The sequence below is a fragment of the Rhinatrema bivittatum genome, chromosome 1, assembly GCF_901001135.1.
Source record: "Rhinatrema bivittatum chromosome 1, aRhiBiv1.1, whole genome shotgun sequence".
NCBI lineage: Eukaryota > Metazoa > Chordata > Amphibia > Gymnophiona > Rhinatrematidae > Rhinatrema > Rhinatrema bivittatum.
This window is the reverse complement of record NC_042615.1, coordinates 749,852,555-749,878,280: the sequence shown is the minus strand read 5'-3', so window position 1 is coordinate 749,878,280 and position 25,726 is coordinate 749,852,555. Positions and strand designations below refer to the sequence as shown.

At 45.9% G+C, this 25,726-nt stretch overlaps 1 protein-coding gene across 5 annotated transcripts in view; it reads left to right on the top strand.

The window, feature by feature from the left end:
• The window catches only part of WDR70 (WD repeat domain 70), a 587,030-nt gene that overhangs the window by 406,418 nt on the left and 154,886 nt on the right, over nucleotides 1-25,726 (top strand). For all 5 annotated transcript variants that reach the window (XM_029578603.1, XM_029578594.1, XM_029578568.1 and 2 more), the window contains exon 13: nucleotides 7,938-8,076. In XM_029578603.1, the coding sequence (XP_029434463.1) occupies nucleotides 7,938-8,076 (139 nt within the window). The remainder of the gene's footprint in view (nucleotides 1-7,937; nucleotides 8,077-25,726) is intronic.

The window sequence follows — 25,726 nt, the reverse complement described above, 5'->3', positions numbered from 1 at the left end:
ATATTCTTGCCTCTTGAATGGTTACTCCATCTTGTTTTCACTGACTAGCACTTTTCAAATTCCCTGAATCTGTTTTCTCAGGATTTTCTTGTACACATTTTGGTTATAGGACCTATGCAAATGATTAAAATAGATTAAACTGGTCTTAAATAGGGTGACCTTGTTTTAAAAATATTAATCAACTAATCTCCAAGTAACGATCTGTGACTTGCTTAGGTGATTGCAGATTAAAGAACTCACCTTTCTTTGCACAATGTGCTTTTCTTCCCAGGAAGCAGAGGCATATGCACAGGACTGTAGAAATCAGTACACAAACACTAGGAGGGAGGAAATCACCTGATATATGCACTGGACTGTAGAAATCAGTACACATACACTAGGAGGGAGGAAACCACCTGATATATGCACTGGACTGTAGAAATCAGTACATATGCACTAGGAGAGAGGAAACCACCTGAAATATGCACTGGACTGTAGAAATCAGTACACATGCACTAGGAGGGAGGAAATCACCTGAAATATGCACAGGACTGTAGAAATCAGTACACATACACTAGGAGGGAGGAAATCACCTGAAATATGCACTGGACTGTAGAAATCAGTACACATACACTAGGAGGGAGGAAATCACCTGAAATATGGCCTGGACTGTAGAAATCAGTACACATACACTAGGAGGGAGGAAACCACCTGATATATGCACTGGACTGTAGAAATCAGTACACATACACTAGGAGGGAGGAAACCACCTGATATATGCACTGGACTGTAGAAATCAGTACATATGCACAAGGAGAGAGGAAATCACCTGAAATATGCCCTGGACTGTAGAAATCAGTACAAATGCACTAGGAGGGAGGAAATCACCTGATATATGCACTAGACTGTAAAAATCAGTACACATACACTAGGAGGGAGGAAATCACCTGATTTCTTCTCCCTTTTCTTGTTCTTTACTCACTCTCCCGTCATTGCCCCTTCCTTCACTCTACCCAATTACCTCTTCCTTCCCTGTACTCCGTTCACTTTCCTTTTCCTTTCCCATGCTTTACCTGCTCTCTTCTCTCCTCCCTGGTGCTCTGCCTTCTCTTCTCTCCTCTCCTTTTCCCTATGGTGTGCTTAGTTTTCTTTCTCCTCCTCTGTGCTGTCATTTTTCTTCTTCCTCTCCCATACTATTCCCAATTGCTTCTCTCCCTCTCTCTATGCTCCTTCTATTTTCTTCTCTCTCCCCCCCCCCCCCCCCCCCACTGGTCTTCCCTTTCCTCCCATTTCCCTGTTCTCCCTCCCTTCCTGTAGGTTCCCTTTCCCCCACCCAGGGATAGTACTGTGCTTATGTGGAAGAATCCCTTTCTTTGGATGGAAGAGATACCCCCAGTGGGTTCACAGTCTTTCCCACATCTGCAAAGGAGTATGCACCCTTTGGGGGAATTTATTTTATATACCTTTTCTTATGATGAAAGAGCTGAGGGATTGCCTATCACAGGAAACTGAACAGATGAAGTAGTTATAGTTTTGGTTCACATTTTGTATGGTACTGTCTGTATACAGAGCAATGCACAAGGTAGGTTACATAGTCACAGCATAACTAGTATGTAGTTAATACATGCTTTAACTACTGGGTTATTCTTCCCCTCTTTCCTTCAGCCAACCTGAGTGATCCTCATCCTGTAAATTAGGAGCCAAAAATGGATCATGAAAAACTTCGCAATAGGGTCTCAAAAGGAAGCATAGTTGGAGAAATCAAGAATGGGATTCACCGTTGTGTCCATGGCTAATTTAAATTTGAAATAGTCATAATAGGAAATTATGGAACAAGAGTACAAAAACTTTTCCATTTTTGTGTTAAGTTTTTGGAAGTGAGGCCCATGATTTTATTAGACTTTTCCAGGCCTCAGACAGAAGAAAGGTTTAATCACAGCTATAAACTCTAGGTTGTTGAAATCTTTCCTTTTATTTTTTAAACAGTTTAAATGTAGTGCTGCCTGCCTGCTTTCTTTGGAGCAGATGTATAACAAGTTATAGATAACTTTATTATAGTTTACAATAGCCAAACTTCTGTTAACAGGAGCTGTTGAATCTATAGTGATGATTCCAACAGCTCAGCTCACACTTCATTTTATAGTAGTTGGCAAAGTTGTATTTAAAGCTTTGGAAACTTTTTTTTTAATTAATTCTTCGTGTTCTGTTGGATTTAATAGAAGAGCCATGACAGAATGAAGGGATACGGCTAGCTATCAAAATATTTTATTCCCTTCCTGTTATTTTTGTAGTCTGCCGTTTACATTAAAATCAAGCACTATGGAAATAGATTACAATTACTCTTTGTTTGCAAATAATTTTGATATTTCACTACTTTATTGTTTATCTGAAAGTATAAGGCAAATACTGTCAACTTTCTAGAAAATTGTTTAAAATGACATACACAGTGTAGTTGGGTACAGAGATTTTCTTTATCCTCTAGTAATCTATTTGTCTGATGATCAGTTTAAGCTTTCCTTACCTGCAGCATGGGCACATTTCCAATGGAAATGCTTTTTGTCTGTGTTTTAAGGGAAAAACAATTCAGACTTAGTAGATCTGTGTAGTGGTCTAGCATAGCATAAATAACTTGCATTTATACAATATCTTAAAAAGCTGAAATGCTGAACAAATACTTTTGTTCAGTGTTTACTGAAGAAGAGACTAGAGAAGGTCAACCATTTGTGACAGAAGTACATGTAGTAATAGGATACATGCTACAGTCCTGATTTTGGTACACACTCGGCTTTTAAAATTCACCTTTTAGGTTTTAAAGTGTGTTTTATTTGTAAATGTTTTTTGTTTCTTCTTTGAGATTTGGATATTACAATTTTATTGTGTATGTTTTTATGTAATCTGCTTAGTATTGTGGATAAGCGTAATAGAAATATTTTAAATAAAAATACACTGGAGCTTGCAAAACTGAAAGTGGAAAAAGCTATGGGATTGGATGGAATACATCCTAGGATATTAAAGGAGCTCAGAAAGGATCTAGCAAAGGACAGATAGAACACAGTAATATAGAAACATGATGGCAGAAAAAGACCATATGGCCTATCTAGTCGCCCATCCACTAAATCTGTACCACTCCTTCAGAGATCCCCTTTGTTTATCCTATGCTTTCTTGAATTCCGATACTGTTCTTGACTCCAACACCTCCATGGGGAGGTTGTTCCATGCATCCAATACCTTCTTTGTAAAGAAATATTTTCTTAGGTTTCTCCTGAGTCATCTACAAAAATAGAAACATAGAAATGAAACATAGAAATGACGGCAGAAGAAGACCAAATGGCCCATCCAGTCTGCCCAGCAAGCTTCACACATTTTTTCTCTCATACTTATCTGTTTCTCTTAGCTCTTGGTTCTATTTCCCTTCCACCCCCACCTTTAATGTAGAGAGCAGTGATGGAGCTGCATCCAAGTGAAATATCTAGCTTGATTCGTTAGGGGTAGTAGCCGCTGCAATAAGCAAACTACACCCATGCTTATTGTTTTACCCAGACTATGTTATACAGCCCTTATTGGTTGTTTTTTCTTCTCCCCTGCCGTTGAAGCAGGGAGCTATGCTGGATATGCGTGAAGTATCAGTCTTCTCCCATGCTGTTGAAGCAGAGAGCCATGCTGGATGTGCATCGAAAGTGAAGTATCAGGCACATTTGGTTTGGGGTAGTAACCGCCGTAACAAGCCAGCTACTCCCCGCTTTGTGAGTGCGAACCCTCTTTTCTTCTCCCCTGCCGTTGAAGCAGAGAGCTCTGCTGGATGTGTGAAGTATCAGTTTTTTCTTCTCCCCTGCCGTTGAATCAGAGAACTATGCTGTATATGCATTGAAAGTGAAGTATCAGGCTTTTTGATTTGGGGTAGTAACCGCCGTAACAAGCCAGCTACTCCCCTCTTTGTGAGTGCAAATCCTTTTTTCCACATTTCCTCTTGTTGTTGAAGCTTAGAGCGATGTTGGAGTCACAGTAAGCATGTGTATGTTTATTTAATAAGGGTATTGACTCCAGGCAGTAGCCATCATTCTGGCGAGTCACCCACTCTTCATTGGCAGCATCTTGGCTTTATGGATCCACAGTGTTTATCCCACGCCCCTTTGAAATCCTTCACAGTTCTGGTCTTCACCACATCCTCCGGAAGGGCATTCCAGGCATCCACCACCCTCTCCATGAAGAAATACTTCCTGACATTGGTTCTGAATCTTCCTCCCTGGAGCTTCAAATCGTGACCCCTGGTTCTGCTGATTTTTTTCCTATGGAAAAGGTTTGTCGTTGTCTTTTGATCATTAACACCTTTCAAGTATCTGAAAGTCTGTATCATATCACCTTTGATCCTCCTTTCCTCCAGGGTGTACATATTTAGATTCTTCAATCTCTCCTCGTACGTCATCCGATGAAGATCCTCCACCTTCCTGGTCGCCCTTCTCTGTACCGCCTCCATCTTGTCTTTGTCTTTTTGAAGATACGGTCTCCAGAACTGAACACAGTACTCCAGGTGAGGCCTCACCAAGGACCTGTACAAGGGAATAATCACTTCCCTTTTCTTACTCGATATTCCTCTCTCTATGCAGCCCAACATTCTTCTGGCTTTAGCTATCGCCTTGTCGCATTGTTTCGCCGACTTCAGATCATTAGACACCATCACCCCAAGGTCCCTCTCCTGCTCCGTGCACATCAGTCTTTCCCCCCCCCCCATCGAATACAGTTCATTTGGATTTCCACTCCCCATATGCATGACTTTGCACTTCTTGGCATTGAATCTCAGCTGCCATATCTTCGACCACTCTTCCAGTTTCCTTAGATCCCGTCTCATTCTCTGCACTCCTTCCGGCGTGTCCACTCTGTTGCAGATCTTAGTATCATCCGCAAAAAGACAAACCTTACCTTCTATCCCGTCCGCAATGTCGCTCACAAAGATATTGAACAGGACCGGTCCCAACACCGATCCTTGCGGTACACCACTTAAAACCGCTCTCTCTTCAGAGAAGGTTCCATTTACCATCACACATTGTCTTCTGTCCGTCAACCAATTTGCAATCCAGGTCACAACCTCGGCACTCACTCCCAAGCTTCTCGTTTTATTCACCAGTCTCCTGTGCGGAACCGTATCAAAAGCTTTGCTGAAATCCAAGTATATGATATCGAGCGTATATGGTATATGGTAATAAAGAAGAGGTTAGTAGCTACAGATCATTAAGACTTACCTTAATGGTGGGAAAGTTAATGGAGACTTTGTTACAGAAAAGGAGTGTGAGGTATCTTGGATACAGTGCATTACAGAAAACGTTTTGTCACCATGCTCTATAGCCCTAGTCATCTTTTCTTCTGCTTGCATCTTTTCCATCCTGCTTACCTTCCATGCTTCTCTCAGTTTTTCCAGATATTCTTTCTTGCCTTTTCTTTCTGTGATCCTTTGTACTTTTTACTTATTTTCTTTATTTAAAAATACTTATAGCCCATAACATCCATTACATCTTGTTCTGGGCTGGTAACAAACTCTGTCAGCATCATCTCGCCTGCCCATTTCAAATCTTGAAGTGGCTAGGTTTCTATGAGAATGTTAGTAATCCTGGGTGAACTGTGCTTTGGGGACTAAATGCTGTTCCATTGTAACTCTTAATTTCACTTGAGTTTCTCACAACCTCTAGGCTCCCTCCCGACACAGTCTTCCCAAAACTCGGCCCATGTCAAGGGACCGTTGATTTCTTGATACAAACATTCTGGCTTGATGCTGATACATTGAATATTTTGCTTGCCTAAACATAATAAAACATTGAATTATATAGACATTATGAAACTTTTATGTCCTTCCTCTTATTGGTTATTCATCTTTGAAGGTTGGAATTTTGCCTATTATTGATGTTTGCCTAGAGAAGGATACACCAAACTAATGGTCCTCAGGAGGCTTAAACCCCTATTAACCCAAGCGCACTTCCGAACAGTCTTACAAGCACTTATATTCTCCAGCACAGACTACTGCAATACTCTATTTCTAGGACTACCATACTCAACAATAAGACCAATTCAGATATTACAAAACTCGGCTGCCAGAATACTAACTGGTAAAAACAAAAGGGAACACATCACCCAAACACTGGCTGAATTACACTGGCTGCCAATAGAACAAAGAGTGCAATATAAAACACTATGCATAATTCACAAACTGATTTACGAAGAAAAAGCAGACTGGTTAAACACCGCACTACGCTTACACATCCCACAAAGAAATCTTAGATCAGCCAACAGAGCTCTACTAACCATCCCCTCAGTAAAGACAGCAAAACTTACCCAAGTTAGAGAACGAGCCCTTTCCTTAGCAGGACCAGCAGTATGGAACTCATTGCCATTCGAAACAAGACTACAAAGTGATTTAAAAAGCTTTAAAAAAAGTTTAAAAACATGGCTTTTCAAAAAAAGCATTCTATAATATAAATGGGGAACAACAAGAAGTTTAAAGGAATAAGCGAATGAACATCTACATAAAGCTAAAGTCACCCCATATTAACATAATTGTATATCCATCATCATTATAGAATAATTTAAAAAAACCATGCAGTTTAAAGTTCAATTATTATATGATCCCTATTAATCATATAAAAGACAAGACCCAAATCTCACATTATATACCTTAGATTATGAAAATTGTTACCGTTAAATGTTTTGGCACTTTGTTAGTAAGAATTCAATCAAATACATATATGCGTGCCACCTTGTAAACCGTTGTGATGGTGCACTACTAAACGACGGTATAGAAAAGTTTTTAAATAAATAAATAAATAGTAACAAACTCAGCAAATATAATAGATAACATAGAATTAAAAACAAAACAATTGTCATTTGATTTACAGCCCCTTCCTTTGAAGACCATACCCTTCTCCTTTTCCTCTTTTATGTACTTTTCCTAATATAAAGATTTGCATCTTTTTAATTTAACTTACTATTCTATTACTACACAAACAATTTCCCATCTTATTAGTCTTTCCTTAAGGCAGCCCTCGACTCATTTTCTTTGGATCTAGAAGCTAGCCAAAAAATGTAAGAGCCAGCAGCTGAGAGCTCCACCTCCCCCTTGTCCTACTGAAGCTGAAGAGCGAGCAAGCGGGTGGGCAGGGTGTCCTCTGCTAAGATCTGCTGCAGCTCATTTAATACACTGCACCTACCGCTTTGTTTCACCAGTCACCAACTTTGCTCCCCTCCCCACCAATCTCACTGTCTCTTAATCCTCCTATCCTGTCATCAGCTGACTTCCTCTCTCTCAGAACCCCCATCCTCATCCCCAACAGTCTCGTTATCTCTCAGTCCCTCTACCAGACCCCAGCAATCTCTCGCATCCCCCACCAGCAAGAGCCGAGGTGGCCCATCCCCACACCCAGTCCCCTTATGCCTACTCACTAGACCAGTTCCCAAATAGGCAGCAACTCTGCTCCTTTGCTAGATTCTGCCCTACATGGACTGCAGATGATATCTTTGTTCCTGGTCCATGGCATTGATGTCACAATCTCCCTCCATCTCCCACAGATCAGAATGCCCACTGCGATTCTTAGGCCCGAGCTGAAATGATGTCACTCTAGCCAGGCACGAACCTGCTGACACCACCTCCACATCTGGGCCCCATGTGCCTTGGGCACCAGTTCAGATTTTCTGCTCTCCATGGCAACCTGGTGCCTGGGCTCTGTTGAGCCCTGCTGTAAGGTATGCTAACATGTTAGCAAAAGCAGTACTCATTCTCCAGGACATTTTAATTTCATGTCTTAGTTACTAGAGTTTACCAGAATTTTTAAAAATTCTTTCTTTTAATTGAAGCTGTTTTAGTCTTTTCTAATTATTGATAGTTCCATTAATCCAGTAATTAAAAAAAGATTGGATCCAGAAATGGTTTTGTTTTATTTTAATTTAGTTGTCCTTTTGTGTTTGCATTTTTATAGGACAGACTGTTGCTTTAGCCCAGATGATAAACTTCTTGTTACTGGAACCTCTGTCAAGAAAGGAGATGGCAGTGGGAAACTTCTTTTCTTTGAGCGAGAGTCATTCCAGAAGATATATGAAATAGACGTCTCAGATTCTGTGAGTATTTGTTTTCCTCTTCACAAAGTGGAACTAAAAATTGAAGCATAATTTAGTTATCTGTGGCACATTTCACTATTAAAAACAAAGCATGCTGTTGCTCATAGAACTGCAGGAGCAGTTTGGAAATCATCTCGTGATGTGTGGAAGAGGTTGGGATTCTCTTTGAGTCACTGTCTTACATGCTACAAAGTTTAGTTCATTATGAGAATATTATGAAGTTTAGTTCATTATGAGGATATTTCCTTCAATATTCTATTTTCTTTTTTATAACCTTGTTCTCTATGTGGCACATCAGCAGTGTAGATTTTTGAAGGGGAATATCTCAGTTTAGTACTCAGGTACTTAAGGTTAGGAATCCATTGTACATCAGAGCTGTCAGGTGTACATTAACACAACTTTATATACCCCCAATAACAAATTTAAAAACTTAGAAGTGATTTTAGAGTTTGTTTATACTGTAGAGTCTCACATTCTTGCCATAGTTAAATAAGCCTTTGTAAAGCTGCATCTAGCTCAACAGCTCAGCCTATTTTTGAATCAAGATGCTTTTAAGATATGAATTTTCTCCCAAGACAAGCAGGATGGTAGTCCTCACATGTGGGTGACATCATCAGATGGAGCCCTGTCACGGAATACTTTTGTCAAAGTTCCTAGAACTTTGACTGGCACACTGAGCATGCCCAGCATGCCACTAACCTTGTGGCCACACGGGGTCCCCCTTCAGTCTCTTTTTTTCTGTGCAGCAAGTTGCCTCGCGGTTTAGGAGCTCTGTGAGAAATTTCTCCCACTTTTCCTCATGGGGTCCCCCATCGCTCTCCATTCCCTCCGATGCTCGGTAAGTGTATTCCCCGTGGTTTGCAGTCAGTTCCCAGCGGCATACTTCTCGGTGCCAGATGGTCACCGACTGCACGCGTGCCATATTTTTCGGCATGGCAACCAGGTTTAGAAAATGTCCCGAGTGTACAAGGACCATGTCCATAACGGACCCGCACAATGTCTGTGTTTTGTGCTTAGGTCCCTCATACGATGTTCGTTGATGCCCCAGTTGCGCACAAATGACCCCCAAAGGCCGGTGCGCTCGACTGGACAAGATGGAGCATTTGTTTGCATCAAAACGTTCTGCTCCATCGACTCCAGTTCAAGTGGCCCGACCGGAGAGGGTCCATCCACTTCGGAGATGCCCAGCCAGGAATATCATGGAGTAGGTGACCGTCCGTCACTGACCCTGTCGAAGGCATCGGCGTCATCATCCTAGGTGCGGGAGAAGGACTGGACTGAGCACCAAGGGAAGCACCGGCACTGACGTGCGTCCCCGCCCAGTGCCGGCACCAATATTGCAGCAGCATCGACTTCCACTGAGCCGCCTGCGAAGAGGACCCGAGGAGAGGAGCCCCCATCCTTCTCTGGACCTGGTACCCCAAGGCGTTCCCGACTGATATCGGTGCCGGGTACTGAGCCTCCACAGACCCCTGTGGAGCCTCCAGTAATGCCTAGCCTGCCTCCTACCCCAGGCGCAGTGTTGCCTACACCAGCTTTCAGGGAGGAGTTGGACAGACTGGTCCAACAGGCAGTGCTGAATGCCCTTCGGGGCTTCCAGCTGGCACCGGAACTGGTGCCCTTGATGTTCGCACTGCCCCTCGAGCGCTTGGACACCCTTATCGGTGCCCTGCCGACTCAGCCCGTGCCATTGGACACTCCGGCACAGAGTCGACCATCGAGGTCTCCCCAGGACCCGATCCCCATACCGGGTTCCTCGGAGGTGGAGGGAGGTGGCTTCCAGCCCGATCCCAGCATGGGATCCACTGATGCCGGAACCCATTCTAAGGCCATTGGGACTGTCGGTGCCTAAGCGCACCTCATCCGCCTCGGTGCCCTCGATGCCAGCACTGCCTCCTTCGATGCTGATGCCGCATCCATCGATGCCAACTTGACATCCATCGATGCCGTCTCACCCTCTAGGCTCTGGCATCCTTCCTCCCTCAGGAATCCCAGCGGCAGAGGAAGAAACTCCCTATGACCCATGGGAGGAGGCATCCTCGGACCATTCTTCACAAGCTTCCGATGAATTGATCTCAGACCCTTCACTCCCAGAAGAAAGACGTTGTTCTCCCTCAGAAGACCTCTCTTTTGCCAGCTTTGTCAAAGAGATGTCTGAAACCATACCATGTCCACTGATAACAGAGGACGCTCGCCACAAAATGTTGGCGGTCTTACAATTTGTAGATGCTCCAAAAGAGATAATGGTGATACCAGTGCACGAAGTTCTGCTTGACCTCTTGCACCGCCTGTGGGACCATCCAGCCACTGTTCCTCTAGTAAACCGGAAAACAGATGCTACTTATCTGGTCCAACATGTCCCAGGATTTCAAAAAAGCCAATTGTCCCACCATTCAGTATTGGTGGAATCGGCCCAAAAGAAGGCTAAGAGATCCCGACCACACTCCTCTGCTCCTCCTGGAACGGAACCGAAGGCATTGGATACGTTGGGATGCAGAGTTTTTCAAGGGTCCTTGTTGATAGCGTGAGTAGCAGCATATCAATTATATATGACCCAATATAACAGGAATCTCTGGAAATAACTCCAGGAATTCGCAGAGACCTTACCACATCAACATCAAGATACCTTGTCCTCCATCCTGCAAAAAGGATTGGAAGCAGTTAAACACGAGGTCAGAGCTGCTTATGACTCTCTTGAAACAGTATCCAGAGTCTCTGCAGCAGGTATTAGTGCTAGGCACTGGGCCTGGCTCAAGGCCTCAGACCTATGCCCGGAGGTGCAGGACAAGTTTGCAGATCTCCCCTGTACAGGAGAAAACCTGTTCAGGGACAAGATCCAAGATGCAGTGGCCCAGTTAAAGGACCATCATGTACCCTGCGTCAACTGTCACCCCAGATATACCCTCCGTACCCCACAGAGGTGCATGTAGGGACACCAGGAAGCAATTCTACCGACCACGCAGGTATTATCCTCCCGCGTTCCGTGCTCGACCAGCTTGGGCCCCTCAGAGAGGACATGCACACCAATCAAGAACTCCTAGAGCGCAACCAGCTCCACAAGCTGGTCCTGTGACTGGATTTTAACTCTTTTCCAGAGAACAGCAGCCATCCCCCCCTGATCCCACAATAAAGTTCACCAGTGGGAGGCCGCCTTTGCCACTTTGCAGCCAATTGTCGCCCAATTACCACGGACCAATGGGTATTGTCCATCATAACCCACGGTTACCATCTAAATTTTTCAGCTGTACCCCTGGACTCCTCACCCAGTCTAGCATGGATCCGGGATGATCACACAATACTTCTCGAGCTAGAACTCTCAACCCTTCTGTATGCCAGGGCCGTGGAACCGGTTCCCTCGATTCAGCAGGGGAGAGGGTTCTACTCCCAGTATTTTCTAATCCCAAGAAAGACCGGCGGCCTCTGGCCTATCCTGGATCTCTGAGCCTTAAACACATTTCTACACAAGGAATGGTTCAGAATGGTGTCTCTAGGCATCATGTTCCCCCTACTGCTCTCTGGACCTTCAAGATGCTTACGCCCATATTGCCATCTTCCCTCCTCATCACAAATACCTGCGATTTAAAGTGGGACATGGGCATTATCAATACAAGGTACTGCCATTCAGCCTAGCCTCGGCACCCCGAGTGTTCACAAAGTACCTGGCAGTCATAGCTGCACAGTTACACCGCAACGGTGTCCATGTCTTTCCATATCTAGATGACTGGCTCATAAAAAGCCAGTCCAGGCAAGGAGCCCTCGACTCCCTCACTCTCACCATACGTCTACTGCACTCATTGGGATTTCTGATAAACTACCCAAAATCCCACTTGATACCATTTCACCATCTCTCCTTTATAGGAGCAGAACTGAACACCACAGTGGCCAAGGGATTCTTACCTGACGACCGTGCAACCATGCTGTCCAACCTTGCCAGCTCTATCCACCATCGACAAACAGCCTCAGCTCGCCAATTCCTCATGTTGCTCGGCCATATGGCGTCAACAGTCCACGTCACCCCAATGGCACGCCTAGCCATGAGAGTGATACAATGGACTCTAAAATCTCAGTGGCACCAAGCCACTCAGCCGCTTTCATCCCTTGTCCACATAACGAGCCAACTTCGTCTGTCCCTTGCCTGGTAGACTCACAAGACCAACTTACAAACAGGTCTTCCCTTCCAGCAACCAGCTCCTCAGGTGACCTTAACTATGGACGCCTCCAACCTAGGTTGGGGAGCAAATGTTGAAGGCCTTCAAACCCAAGGGATTTGGACAAAAGCCGAAGCAACTTATCATATCAACTTCCTAGAGCTTCGGGCGATGCGGTACACCCTTTATGCATTCATGGACTGCCTCTCGAACAAGGTAGTCTTGATTCAAACAGAGAACCTAGTTGCAGTGTGGTACTTGAACAAACGGGGGCACGGGCTCTTACCTGCTCTGCCAAGAGGCGGCGCAGATTTGGGCCGGAGCCCTGTCACACTCAATACTACTGCGAGCCACTTATCTGACAGGCACACAGAATGCAGTAGTGGACCGCCTCAGCCGACATTTCCAGCCCCATAAGTGGTCTCTGGATCCCTCTGTTGCGAGCAGAATCTTCCACCGGTGGGGTCAGCCGAACATCGACCTCTTTTGCTTCCCAACAGAACCGCAAAGTGGAACGCTTCTGCTCCCTACACAGGGACTGAAGAGCACCAACCATGGATGCCTTCACCTGTCCCTGGAACATAGGCCTGCTATATGTGTACCCTCCGATTCCGCTAATCAGCAAGACTCTCGTGAAGTTACAACAGGACCGAGGCTCAATGATACTCATAGCCCCGTATTGGCCACGCCAAGTCTGGTTTCCCATACTTCTTGACCTATCTGTCCAGGAACCCATTCGCCTGGGCACGGCACCCGACCTCATAACACAGAATCACGGCAAGTTACACCACCTGAACCTCCAGACCCTGTCTCTGACGGCCTGAATGATGTTGATAGGTTGATACTACAGCCCCTCAATCTTTCTAGTAGCGTCTCTCAAGTCCTTGTAGCTTCACGAAAGCCTTCCACATGGAAGTCTTACCGCTCTAAGTGGAAGAGGTTTACCTTGTGGTGCACACAGAAAGGCTTTGATCCCTTTTCTTGCCCCACACCGAAACTTAGACTACCTCTGGCACCTCTCAGAATCTGGTCTCCAGGCTTCCTCCATACGAGTGCACCTCGGTGCCATCTCTGCTTACCATCAAGGAGAAGGGGAAGCCCCGATAACGGTGTTGAGATGGCAAACCAAAGGAGGAAGTCTGCAGATTAATTCTAGCATGTGCAATTATCATTCAGGAATAGTAATATCTATTACCATACTATTGCAGAGATAAAAGTCCCTTTTGCAACCAAAGTAGGATAATTATGGCTGGACACCAAGATATGCTATAGCCTATATTCAAGAGTGCTATTTATCTGTATATTGCCATACGACTGTCCAAGCAGCCTCCAAAATTCCAAGAGGTGGGATGTGCTGCATGCAATAGTAATTGAACAGGAATATGGTCCTTCAATTGCCTGACCCATAAGGGGACCATCAAACACATTTTTCCAAGTTTCTGCCTCGAAGGGACTTAAGTGAACTTGTGCAGAAATACATACACTATGGAGATGTTGAAGAAAATGGATAAAATGATGGATCCGTCATAAGTGTAAGTTTTCCAGAGTCACTGGGGACGAGCCCATTGCTAAATCGGCCGTGTTTCTGTGTTGCTTTCAAGGGTCACTAAGGCTTTTCCTATCTATCCTATGATATCGAACCCAGATGGTAGATTACCATACCTGAAAATGCCTGCAGGAATGCCTGTGGCAAGTGCCATGCCATAGACTGGCATACCAAGATACCATTACATATGAAAGCTACATGTTCTATGGTCCTTTGGGGCCAGCATTCTGTTTCTAACAATGGCCAATCCTGGGTCTTAAATAAATCAATCCCATGCTACTAATGCCACTAATAAGCAATGGCTATTCCCCCAAGTCTACTTGAATAATAGCAGTTTGAGTTTCTCTGTCCAAAACCATTTTGAACTCCAGCAATGCTGACAGCCTTTACCACAGCCTCTAGCAATGAATTCAGTGCTTAATCTTGCATTGGGCGAAAAGCTTTTTCCAGTCTGCCTTCATGGAGTGCCCCCTAGTATTTGTATAATCCAAACAGAAATAACCAAATGCCGTTTTCATCCGTACTGCCTGCCTTATTTGTTTTGGACATTAAGGATTAGAGGGCACACACTGGGGGATCCACAATTGGTGGGGAAACCGAGCTGTAAAGCAGAAGCTAGAACAAACTGCCTGTGTGTGAGTGCCCCGCCTGCTTGCACAGGAGTCCGCCCATACACAGGGCCAACTACATCAGAATAGCATATAAACCAACACGGGAGCTGCTGAACACTGGCCGAGGAGCTGCCACCATAACTAAGGGCTAGCACTTGAAATCGAGCCCTGTGCAGTAATCAACACACAGTGATGGCTACTGCTCCTAACAGATGGTATGGTGTAATCAGCACAGAGGAGCAGCTACTATTCTTGCGAGAAGGCATGTGAGTAACCTGCACCGAGCAGCAGCCACTGACCTCAACATCAGGCAAGGGGTAACCTGCACAGAGCAATAGCTCCATCATAATGGAAGGCATAGGGATAACCTGCATGGAAGGGTAGTTACTACTTTTAAGAAACAGCATAGAAATAACCCTCATGGAGTGGTAGTTATTCCCTTAGCATGGGAATATTATGTGTGTCAAACTGCAATTGCACTACTCATCTGTTGTGCTTTTGAATAAAGACTGACTACAATCAGGGTGTGGTGAGAAGGAGGGATGGATCAGCATGGAAGTGCAGTTGCCATGCTATCGGAAAAAATATACACATCTATGGACCATGATGCACGTCATGTGCACCATCTTCCTTCAAGCCCAACAGACCCCTCAAGGTAAATACCCTAATGAGGCACACTTGCAAACATTGTGCCCACTGGTGGGGTCCCGAGCTTGGGCACTGCAGTTTCGGCCCTCAACTGTTACTGCCGGTCTCCCTCTTCAGGGAGTCACATTTGTTCGAGACCACCGCCCTCGTGGACACTGGGGCAAGTGGAGATTTCATTTTAGAAGAGATTGTCACATTCCTTCAGATACCAGTTCAACCATTGCATGTGCCACTACGTATTGCCTCAATTCAAGGGGAATCTCTCCCTGATCGTATCACGCACCGTACCCTGGTCATCCGCCTCACAGTTGGGACTCTCCATGACTAGGAGATCTCCCTCCTGATCCTGAAACGATCAACACACCCTGTAGTCCTTGGACTTCCCTGGCTCCAGTTACATGCAACCCACTTCGACTGGCAATCCCTGCAACTCATCCAGTGAGGCCCTCGATGCCAAACCCAGTGTTTACGACAAGTGCCTCCATCTATATCAGTCTTAAGCTCTACAACCCTTCCCGGGTTACCTGCTCCGTACCTGGAATTTAAAGATGTATTCTCCAAACAGAACGCCAATATCCTGCCTCCGCTTCGGAAGTTCAACTGCCCCATATAACTTCTACCTGGTGCCATGCCTCCCAAGGGCAGAACATACCCTCTTTCACTCCCAGAGATTCAAGCGATTTCGACATACTTCAAAGAAAATTTAGCCAAAGGGTTCATAAAACCCTCTACCTCCCTGGCCGGCGCCGGGTTCTTCTTTGTAAAGAAAAAGGATGGCAGTCTAAGACCATGCATGGACTACAGAGATTTGAACGCAGTAACCCATAAGGACTGGTACCCACTGCCACTTATCAGTGACCGCCTGCAGGGTGCACAAATCTTTACTAAACTAGATCTACTCGGGGCATATAACCTAATATGGATTCAACTGGAAGACATCTGGAAAACCACCTTCATCACAACAGACGGACACTATGAGTACGTAGTAATGCCCTTCGGGCTGTGCAACACCCCTGCAGTGTTCCAGCGGCTTATGAATGAGATTTTCCGGGATCTGTTGTATTTATTCGTCGTAATGTAACTGGACGATATAGTAATCTTCAAAGATCTAGAATCTCATCATTCCCACGTTCAAACAGTTCTGCAGCATCTCAGATACCACCATCTCTATGTGAAATTGGAGAAGTGTCTTTTCGAGCAACCCAGTCTCCCATTCGTGGGCTACATCATCTATAGCCATGGGTTCACCATGGACCCTGACAAACTCAGGGTATTCGAGATTGGCCTCAACCAGTGGACCTCCGAGCCCTTCCTTGGCTTTACAAATTACTATCGATACTTCATCGCCAATTACTCCTCGCTGACCACTCCACTCACCGCCATGACGAGGAAGGGATGTGGTCCTTGAGTGTGGAGCCCCAAGGCCCAATCAGTGTTCCGTGCCTTGAAAGAGGCCTTCTGCACCGGCCCGTTTCTACGTCACCTGGATCCAAACCGCCCCTTCATAGACGAAGTCAATGAATCCGCTATTGAAGCAGGAGCGGTCTTGAGTCAATACTCCACCAAGGGGACCCTGGTTCCATGTTCCTTTTATTCACACAAGTTCTTTCCTACAGAACAAAAGTAAGCCATAGGAGACCGTGAACACCTAGCAGTTATTGGCATCCCTGGCTTGAAGGGGCGCAACACAGATTCACGAAATATACCAACCATAAAAACCTGGAGCACCTAAAAGAGGCCCAGTTACTCAACCCGAGACAAGCCCACTGGGCTTTATTCTTTGCACGGTTCAACTTTGAGCTCCGCTATCGCCCGGCAGCAAAAAATCTTCGTGCAGACGCGCTGTCTCGCTCCGTCAAGCCAGAAGACACACCCGAGACCCCTACACACATCTATGATCCAGCCTGCATATCAGTTGCAGTTACCATCACGATCCCTGCTGGGAAGACTGTGGTTCCCCACCGTCTCCGTGAACGTGTACTTGGTTGGGCTCACGACTCCAAGCTGGCTGGTCATCCCAGCCGAACATGAACTCTTGAGATGCTCCGAAGGCACTATTAGTGGCCTGGTATGACTAAGGACTCCCAAGATTATGTGGACTCCTATCCAGTTTGCGCACAGCAAAAACCCCCGACTGGCCATCCGTGGGGGCTTCTTCAACCACTTCCTGCACCCACCGAGCCTTAGACTAGTTTTTCCACAGACTTCATTGTTGATCTGCCTCCTTCAAAAGGGAATACTGTGATCTGGGTCATAATAGACCGTTTCTCAAAAATGGCCCACTTTATCACCTTACCTGGACTCCCATCAGCTCCAGAACTAGCTCGACTCCTTTTAACCCACGTGTTTCGTTTACATGGATTACCACAAGAAATCGTCTCTGATCGTGGCCCTCAATTTGTCGCTAAGTATTAGAGGTCTGTCTGCAAGAAGTTCAATATCACGTTAAACTTAACGTCAGCCTATCATCCACAAGCAAATGGCCAGGCCGAGAGGACTACTCAGTCTTTGAAAACCTTCCTGCGATCATATGTCAATGACCAGCAAGATGACAGGTCGGACCTCCTGCCATGGGTGGAACTATCCCATATCGCCTCTGCCACAGACGTTTCTCCTTTCACCGTAGTATTTGGCCGTCAACCTTGCTTACCACTGCCAGTTCCACTCAATGTGCCCTCACCTGCAGCCCAATCCACAGCACAATACATTCGCTGCCTCTGGAATCAAGTAAGGGAATGACTCTGCCAAGCAGCTGACCAGGCCAAGCGCGTTACAGACTGGGCCAAGCGCTGCCCCCACGTTCCTACCTGGACAGAGAGTCTGGCTTGGTACTAAGCACATCCGGCTACACTTTCTTTCCTAGTGGCTAGCTCCCAAATTCGTAGGTCCATTCCCTATCCTACAATGGGTAGGAGCGGTCACTTACCAGCTGAAACTACCAGCTTCCATGGGGATTCATAACATGTTCCACGTGTGGCTACTCAAATACCTAATCTTGTCTTGGCCTCCCCGAAGACGACCTCCACTGATGCAACACTCGGCGGAAAACAAAGACACCCTTCAGGTTAAAGAAATCCTGGATGTCTGTCACCGTAGGGGCTACTGAAAGTACCTCCTTTCATGGTAGGTCTTCAGCCCTGAAGAGAATCCTTGGGAGCTCTCTCACCACATTCTCGACAAGAATCTTCTCCAGGAATATCACCGTCAACACCCAGAAAAACCCAGACCGGTAAGGGGGAGGCCTAGTAGGGGGTTACTGTTGCATCTCTCAACCGCATTGGGGCTGCAGTCGGGCCTGCTCACCTCGCGCTGCCTTCCACCAGTTCCAGCCTTGCTGCAGCTGCCAGCTCCCGACGTCCCCGACGCTCTCCCCAGGCATCCTCGGCCTACTCCACGCCACAGGCCTCTCAGCGGAGCTCCCGTAGGGGCTCCACGTCTTCCACTTCCTTGGCCCCGCCACTAGGCGCGCGCACGTCCAACGTTGCTGCCTTTAAAGGGCCAAGCGCGGGAAACCCAGCTCGGACGCATTCTGATGACATCATGCAGCCCTAGTATAAAAGACGAGGCTCTGTCCCCAGAACCTCACCTTGGCAATCAGGTCAACACCTCGGTGTACTAGTTTGCCTATTCCTTGTACCTGATCCTACGTTCCAGCATCTCCTTGTTCCAGCGTCTCCTTGTTCCAGCGTCTCCTTGTTCCAGCGTCTCCGTGTTCCAGTGTCCTGTGGTCCTCTGTGTCTTCCAGCATCTGTCTTGTTCTGCTCCACGTTCCCTGGTAGTACTCTTCGAACTGATTCTTGGTACTAACCTCTGCTTGCCTGACTATGACTGACCGTTGCCTGGACCTGACCTTTGTCTGCTTACTGACCACATTGACTGCCGCCTGGAACTGACCCTCGCCTACCTTGACTACGCTCGGACAGACCTTGGATTTGACCCCTGCTTTGGCTGACCACTTCTGGATGCATACCCTGGCTTTGACCCGTGTGCTTCACTCGGACACCCTCTTCTTGCCTTCTGTGACCACCAGACCGACCTGCTTGGACTCTGACCACGGCCTGCACCTGACCAGTTCCACAGGCGCTGCCTGTTCCGTCCGGAGATCCTTCCTTAACTGCTACCTCCCTGAGGTCTCCGGAGTCTCCAGTTCAAGTCTGGTCCATCCTCTCAGCATCAGCCGTGCACCCTTACTCATGGTGGGCACACCTCTTCGCTACCTCTCCGGGAGACCCTCTGAGGCCCACCTAAGTCCAGTCGGTCCGGGTACCCATGGGCTCAACCTGCGGAAACCCCGCACTGTTATTGACGAAGCTCCAGCTAGCCTCTGTCTCCTCGTGTGCTCCGCCTCCTGGTGGCAGGCGCTCTCTGGGTCCGACCAGAGGGCCGTACCAATCCTGCACCAGTCCAAGGGTCCACATCCAGCGCAACACACATGAATTTGTTTATCACTTCTGTAAAGAATTTATCTGGGCCGTGGCTGCCATAGCATTACAAAATAACTTTTACAGTCTCTATAAAATTAAATAAAATCTTTGTTCTTTCCACATACCTGGATTTCACTTGTTTAGATTCCTATATTATGCGTGCACTAATCTCAGTATATTATTCACATGAAATAAACAAAAAATAAAGTGATTCTAACAGTTTTCTTGCCTCACATATACAATTACTTACAAGGGCATAGCTGTATCTATTATACTTACCTAAGTAGACAATTTTGTGATGATATTTATTCCTAACAATATTTTCTCAGTTAATTACCGTAATTGTCTTGTCCAGATTAGAAGTCTACCATGAATATAAGGCGATCCTCCTATTCAGAGTCATCTTATTTAAAATTTTACCTCTGTGTTTCCTTTGCTGAGTCCAGCAGGCCACTGCTCTCTCCTTCTATTCCCAGCCCCACTGGGATGCTGCTATTTCCTCCTCCTCCTCCACCAGAGCTTGACGGGATGTATGTGGTTGATTCAGCCTCGCCAGTGGGAGACTGCTCTCTCCTCTTCTGCCTGGGTGGGATGTGGCCAACTCCTCTGCAAGGTTGGCGGGAGGCTGTTCTCTCCTCCTCGAGTAGGGCAGGGCATGACCAATGATGACTCCATCTCAGCAAGAGGCTACTAACTCCTCCACCCAGGCCTGGTGGGAATCTTTTCTCTCTTCTCGTCCATCCATGTAGGGCATCACCAATGCCTCTTGTGTGCCCAGGAAGATGCTGACTCTATCTTCTATCTGGTGGCGGTTGGAATTAAGGTGGGGGTAGTGGAGAGAGGGAGAGACCTATTGGATAGGGGAAGGAAGGAAGAAATAGGAGATACTTGGGTGAGAGAGACTGGTGGTGAAGCCTTGTTTATGAAGTAGAATCAAAGTCTCAGGGCCAGCAAATTTAAGGTTTGCCATAGGTATCAAAATATTTGGTTATGGCTCTGCTTAAGGCACTTTCTCTCCCTTTCTAAAATCTCTCAGGATTTTTGTTGTTCTTTTAGTCCGGGGCTATAACATTTACTTCATAAATCCCCTTTAATAGTACCTTTCTAGCAACAGGGTCTATTAAAAGTTAAATTAAACAATTAAATTCACTTTGGTTTGTTTATCTTATACAGGCTCACTTAACTTACTGAAAATCAGAAATTCAGCTCACGGAACTAAAACCACTTCTCATCTTGCATGGTTTTAAAATAGTAGTATCCAATCTTTGTAAGTTGATAAGAACATAAGAAAATGCCATACTGGGTCAGACCAAGGGTCCATCAAGCCCAGCATCCTGTTTCCAACAGTGGCCAAACCAGGCAATAGGAACCTGGCAAGTACCCAAAAACTAAGTCTATTCCATGTCTATTCCATGTCTATTCTATTCCAGTCTATTCCAAGTCTGTTCAATAGCCACTGCTAATGGCAGTGGCTATTCTCTAAGTGAACTTAATAGCAAGTAATGGACTTCTACTCCAAGAACTTATCCAATCCTTTTTTAAACACAGCTATACTAACTGCACTAACCACATTCTCTGGCAACAAATTCCAGAGTTTAATTGTGCATTGAGTAAAAAAGAGCTTTCTCCGATTAGTTTTAAATGTGCCCCATGCTAACTTTATGGAGTGTCCCCTAGTCTATCTATTATTCGAAAGAGTAAATAAACCACATAAGCATTTAGCTAAGTATCAGACAGCCTTATTTATATAGAACATTTATTAACCACTGCTCCAAATTTTTGCTCACAGCGGATTTCAGACATATGGAACATCAAATTACAATTGTTATAGAAACCAGAATACACTCATTATCTTTGTTAAACCTTAAATTATAATTTCTCACTTAACTGTATTCCTTGCCACTTTAAAAAATAATTCAGTGGTGTTTGAGAAAAGCTGAGGGCTCTGGAGAGCTTGCAGTGAATAACACGAAGATGGGAAATTATTCAAATTGGTTTTTTTTACATACAAATGATCGGTCTTCTTTCATGTTTTACATTTCAATAAATTCATTAGTTTATTTTTCTAGCTCTTCTCAGATTACTGTGTTAGGCACAGCCTAAACAAACACAGATTTGACTGATTTCTGGCCTTCTGAGATTCTTTTGTTTTTCATAATCGTTTATGTGGCATTAAATCGATAATTGACTTAGAATGCCATGTGTTTGGTGCACAGAGACCATTGCTTAATATAAATTGGTCTTGTATCTTTAAATACTTTCTTGTGAAATATTCTGTAAGAGCTGCATGAGCCTTCAAATAATAAATTAAAAGCATACTGGGCATCAGTCTGCTTATACTGTATGTGTAAAATTGACTCTGGACAGTTAATATAGGCAAGTAATAAGCAAAGCCTGAATGCCATGATACAAAAATTAAGGACATGTTTACTTTGCCATATGTGCTGTTTTCCTAGCATATAGACAGATGGACTCAGGACCAGTGGCTTTTGCACCTCTGCCAGCAGATGGAGACTGAGCAAGCTGACATCACAGTATATATGCTCCTGCAGCAACACCAGTATTCTCCATCTCCATCAGAAGGTAGATGTGTATCTCCCTATGGGGATTGCTTCAGATTTGAGAAGGAGATTTAAAAAAAAGAAAAAACTAAAGGCCCGCTGTCCTGCAGTGATACCAGTTGGTCCCTCTCCCAGTTGAGAATTCCTGAGGTGATTTCCGTGGTCCCTCAGAGGTGTGCCTTGGTCCAGTAGCTGTTTTTTGCCAGCGTGAACTTAGCTTATTGTACAGCTTAAAGGCAGAGGGTGCAGGAAGCCAAACGCGGCGGTCACAGCAGATGCCCTCTCTCCCCTGCAGCTGGAGACCATCTCTGTACTCAGCCAGGAAGGGCTGAGCTCAGGTAAGTTTTAAAAAAAAAAGTGTCAGAGACAGTGTAGAGGGGTTTTGTAGGACTTCCTCCTTGCTCGGCACTCAGTTCCAACATTCATTCCCGCTCCCGGGGGGGGGAGGGAACTGGCAGCCGGGCGGGTTGAGCTGCCTGGGTGGGTTAGGCCCCACAGGCTTTTTTCTGCTTGCTGCATGGTAAGCAACAGCGGCGTTTTCGCATTCTTTGGTGCGTGTTTGACTGCCCTTTTCTGGAACGTCAGTATTCGCAGTGCACCCGGCTCATCGTATGTCTTGTGCACTCAGTTCCTTTGCGCATATTTTCCAGCATAGCGGTGGTGTGTCCAGATTTTGGCGCACTGTTTGTGCATTTGTTTTTGCGATGCTTAACCTGGGGCTCCTAATTTTTGTGCATGTAAAATTTGTGAGCTTGATATTTTTCAGCACGAGCCAGCTGGACGCATATTCTCAGACGACTTCCATACTAATGGTGCCAGTGAACAAGAAACCTAAGTGCCTTTCTTTTTGTGTTGCCTGTCACATTCGGGTATCTCAGCCTGAAGTGCCCTCTAACGTGTAAACGCTGCTTAGATGTTCAGGGAAGATTGTCTTCCTCTGATTTTGCTAAGCCTGGTTCTTCCCACACGGATGATGGTCTGGTTACGGACTTGTCTGGAGGTACGCCAAACCTGGAACTCCTCTGACTGGTTCCTCCTTAGGTGATGGCAGCTCAGTGGGCCTTGCTCCAGTATCTTATGGGTTAGACCTGGATCCTTCTGCCTTTTCTTGGGTAGAGTTTTTTCAGGGATTGTAGTCCTTTTTCAGGGATTGCAGTCCTTTTCTTGGGTAGAGTTTTTTCAGGGATTGCAGTCCTGGCCGGATTGGCCAGGATCAGACCTGGCCAATCCGGCCAGGTCTGATCCTCAGCCGGTGGCCCCCTCTCTTCCAGTCCTATGTTTAAGTGCCGAAGTTCGCCTCGGTTGACTGTGGGTATTCCAGACGGGAACCCAGATCACACTGATGATTAGGTAGATCCGGACTCCCTGAAGAAGGGGAAATTCCTCAGTGACTGGAACCGTATCAGACCATGTTGCGGTTCTTTCATAGGGATAAACCGCTGGCCCTGATTTCCCATACATTAAAGATGCTGGGAGTTCTCCTAGGACAAGCAGGATGGTAGTCCTAACAGATGGAGCCCGGTATGTAAAACTTTTGACAAACGTTTTACATGCCCAGCATGCCTCTATCTGTACGTCCATCACCTCAGGAATTCTCAACTGGGAGAAGGACCAACTGGTATCACCGCAGGAGAGCGGGCCTTTAGTTTTTTCTTTTTTTTAAATCTCCTTCTCAAATCTGAAGCAATCCCCATAGGGAGATACACATCCACCTTCTGATGGAGATAGAGAATACCGGTGTTGCTGCAGGAGCATATATACTGTGATGTCAGCTTGCTCAGTCTCCATCTGCTGGCAGAGGTGCAAAAGCCACTGGTCCTGAGTCCATCTGTCTATATGCTAGGAAAACAGCACATATGGCAAAGTAAACATGTCCTTAATTCAGTCTCTTTTTTTTCTGAGGTGTTGCCTCATGGTTTGGAGCTTTGCTCTTGTAATGATTTTTTTCTTCAATTTTCTCACCCGTTTTTCAGCATCTGGTCCCCCCTTCTCTGGTTGGTGTCCCTTTGGCAGAGTGATAGGTTTATTTTTCTCTTTTTTGCAGTCGATTCCCAGCATGTCACTCCTCAGTGGCCATTGACCGCCTGCCAGCTGTTTTTCATGGTGTCATCCGATTTTCGGTAGTGCCCCCAGTGCCTGCGGACCATATCAATTACTGATCCGCATGAGGTTTGTATCCTCTGAATGGGGGCATCGCATGACATCTGAGGGTGTCAGTTGTGTGATCAGATAACTCCCAAGAGTCGTCGTGCCCAGCTGGATAAGATGGAGAAATTCTTTGGTTCCAAAACGTCTGCTCCATCCACTCTGGCAAAGGAGACGTCGATATCTAGGGGCTAAGGGGAACTGCTTGATACACTGTCCCTATCCACACCCCTTCAGGTTCGTCCAGGGAGAGAGGAGCCGGTGATAAGCCATCTGCAGTGTGTACGCTCTTGAAGACATTGGGCTCTTCAGCTTCCTCAGCACCGGGGAAAGACTGGACTGAGCATCGCGAGAAGTCCCGCAAACACAGTCGTCGGTCACTGTTGGCGCATGGCTCCAGAACCAGTGCAGGACTGGTAGCTGCCATGCCTCCACCAAAGTGGTCCGGCCGTACATTGCTCCTACCATGTGACAGGGGCCGACCAATGGCATCTGTAGCCCCTGTGACATAGTAAGGGCAAAGGCTATTGGCGCCATTTTGAATACTGGCAGCTGACGGCCCAAGTGCAGGAGATCGCTCCGGACCCCCGCTGGACCACTAGGGACTTTTGGCAAGTCTTGGGGGGGGCAGGAGGGTGGGGGCTTGTAGTTAATTAGTTAATTCAATTTAAAGGGTTGGGATGGGGAATGGGGACAAAAAAAACATTGGTTGTAGTTAGTTGTTTTTTGTTGTTTTTTTTTAATATTCACTCCATAAGACACACAGATATTCCCCCCCCCCCCACACACACACACTTTTGGGGGGAAAAAAGTGCGTCTTATGGAGCGAAAAATATGGCAGTTGCGATGGAGAAGGTACAGAGAAGGGTGACCAAAATGATAAGGGGAATGGAACAGCTCCCCTATGAGGAAAGAATAAAGAGGTTAGGACTTTTCAGCTTGGAGAAGAGACGGCTGAGGGCGGGATATGATAGAGGTGTTTAAAATCATGAGAGTTCTAGAACGGGTGGATATGAATCAGTTATTTGCTCTTTCGGATAATAAACTAGGGGACACTCCATGAAGTTAGCATGTGGCACATTTAAAACTAATTGGAGAAAGTTCTTTTTCACTCAACGCACAATTAAACTCTGGAATTTGTTGCCAGAGGATGTGGTTAGTGTAGCTGTGTTTAAGAAAGGATTGGATAAGTTCTTGGAGGAGAAGTCCATTACCTGCTTTAATTAAGTTGACTTAGAAAATAGCCACTGCTATTACTAGCAACAGTAATATGGAATAGACTTAGGTTTTGGGTACTTGCCAGGTTCCTATGGCCTGGATTGGCCACTGTTAGAAGCAGGATGCTGGGCTTGATGGACCCTTGGTCTGACCCAGTATGGCATGTTCTTATGTTCTCCAAGGAGGAGGTTTGTTGCGGCCACTGTCAACGTCGGGTCCATTGGTCCCATGACCGGAGTTCCCCGAGCCTGTGTCTGGGGCATCTGGAACCTCATTGCCACCAGTGCCCTCGATGCCCTCAGTGCCCATACCAAGGGGCTTGGACAGGGCCATTCAAGCAGGACTCAAG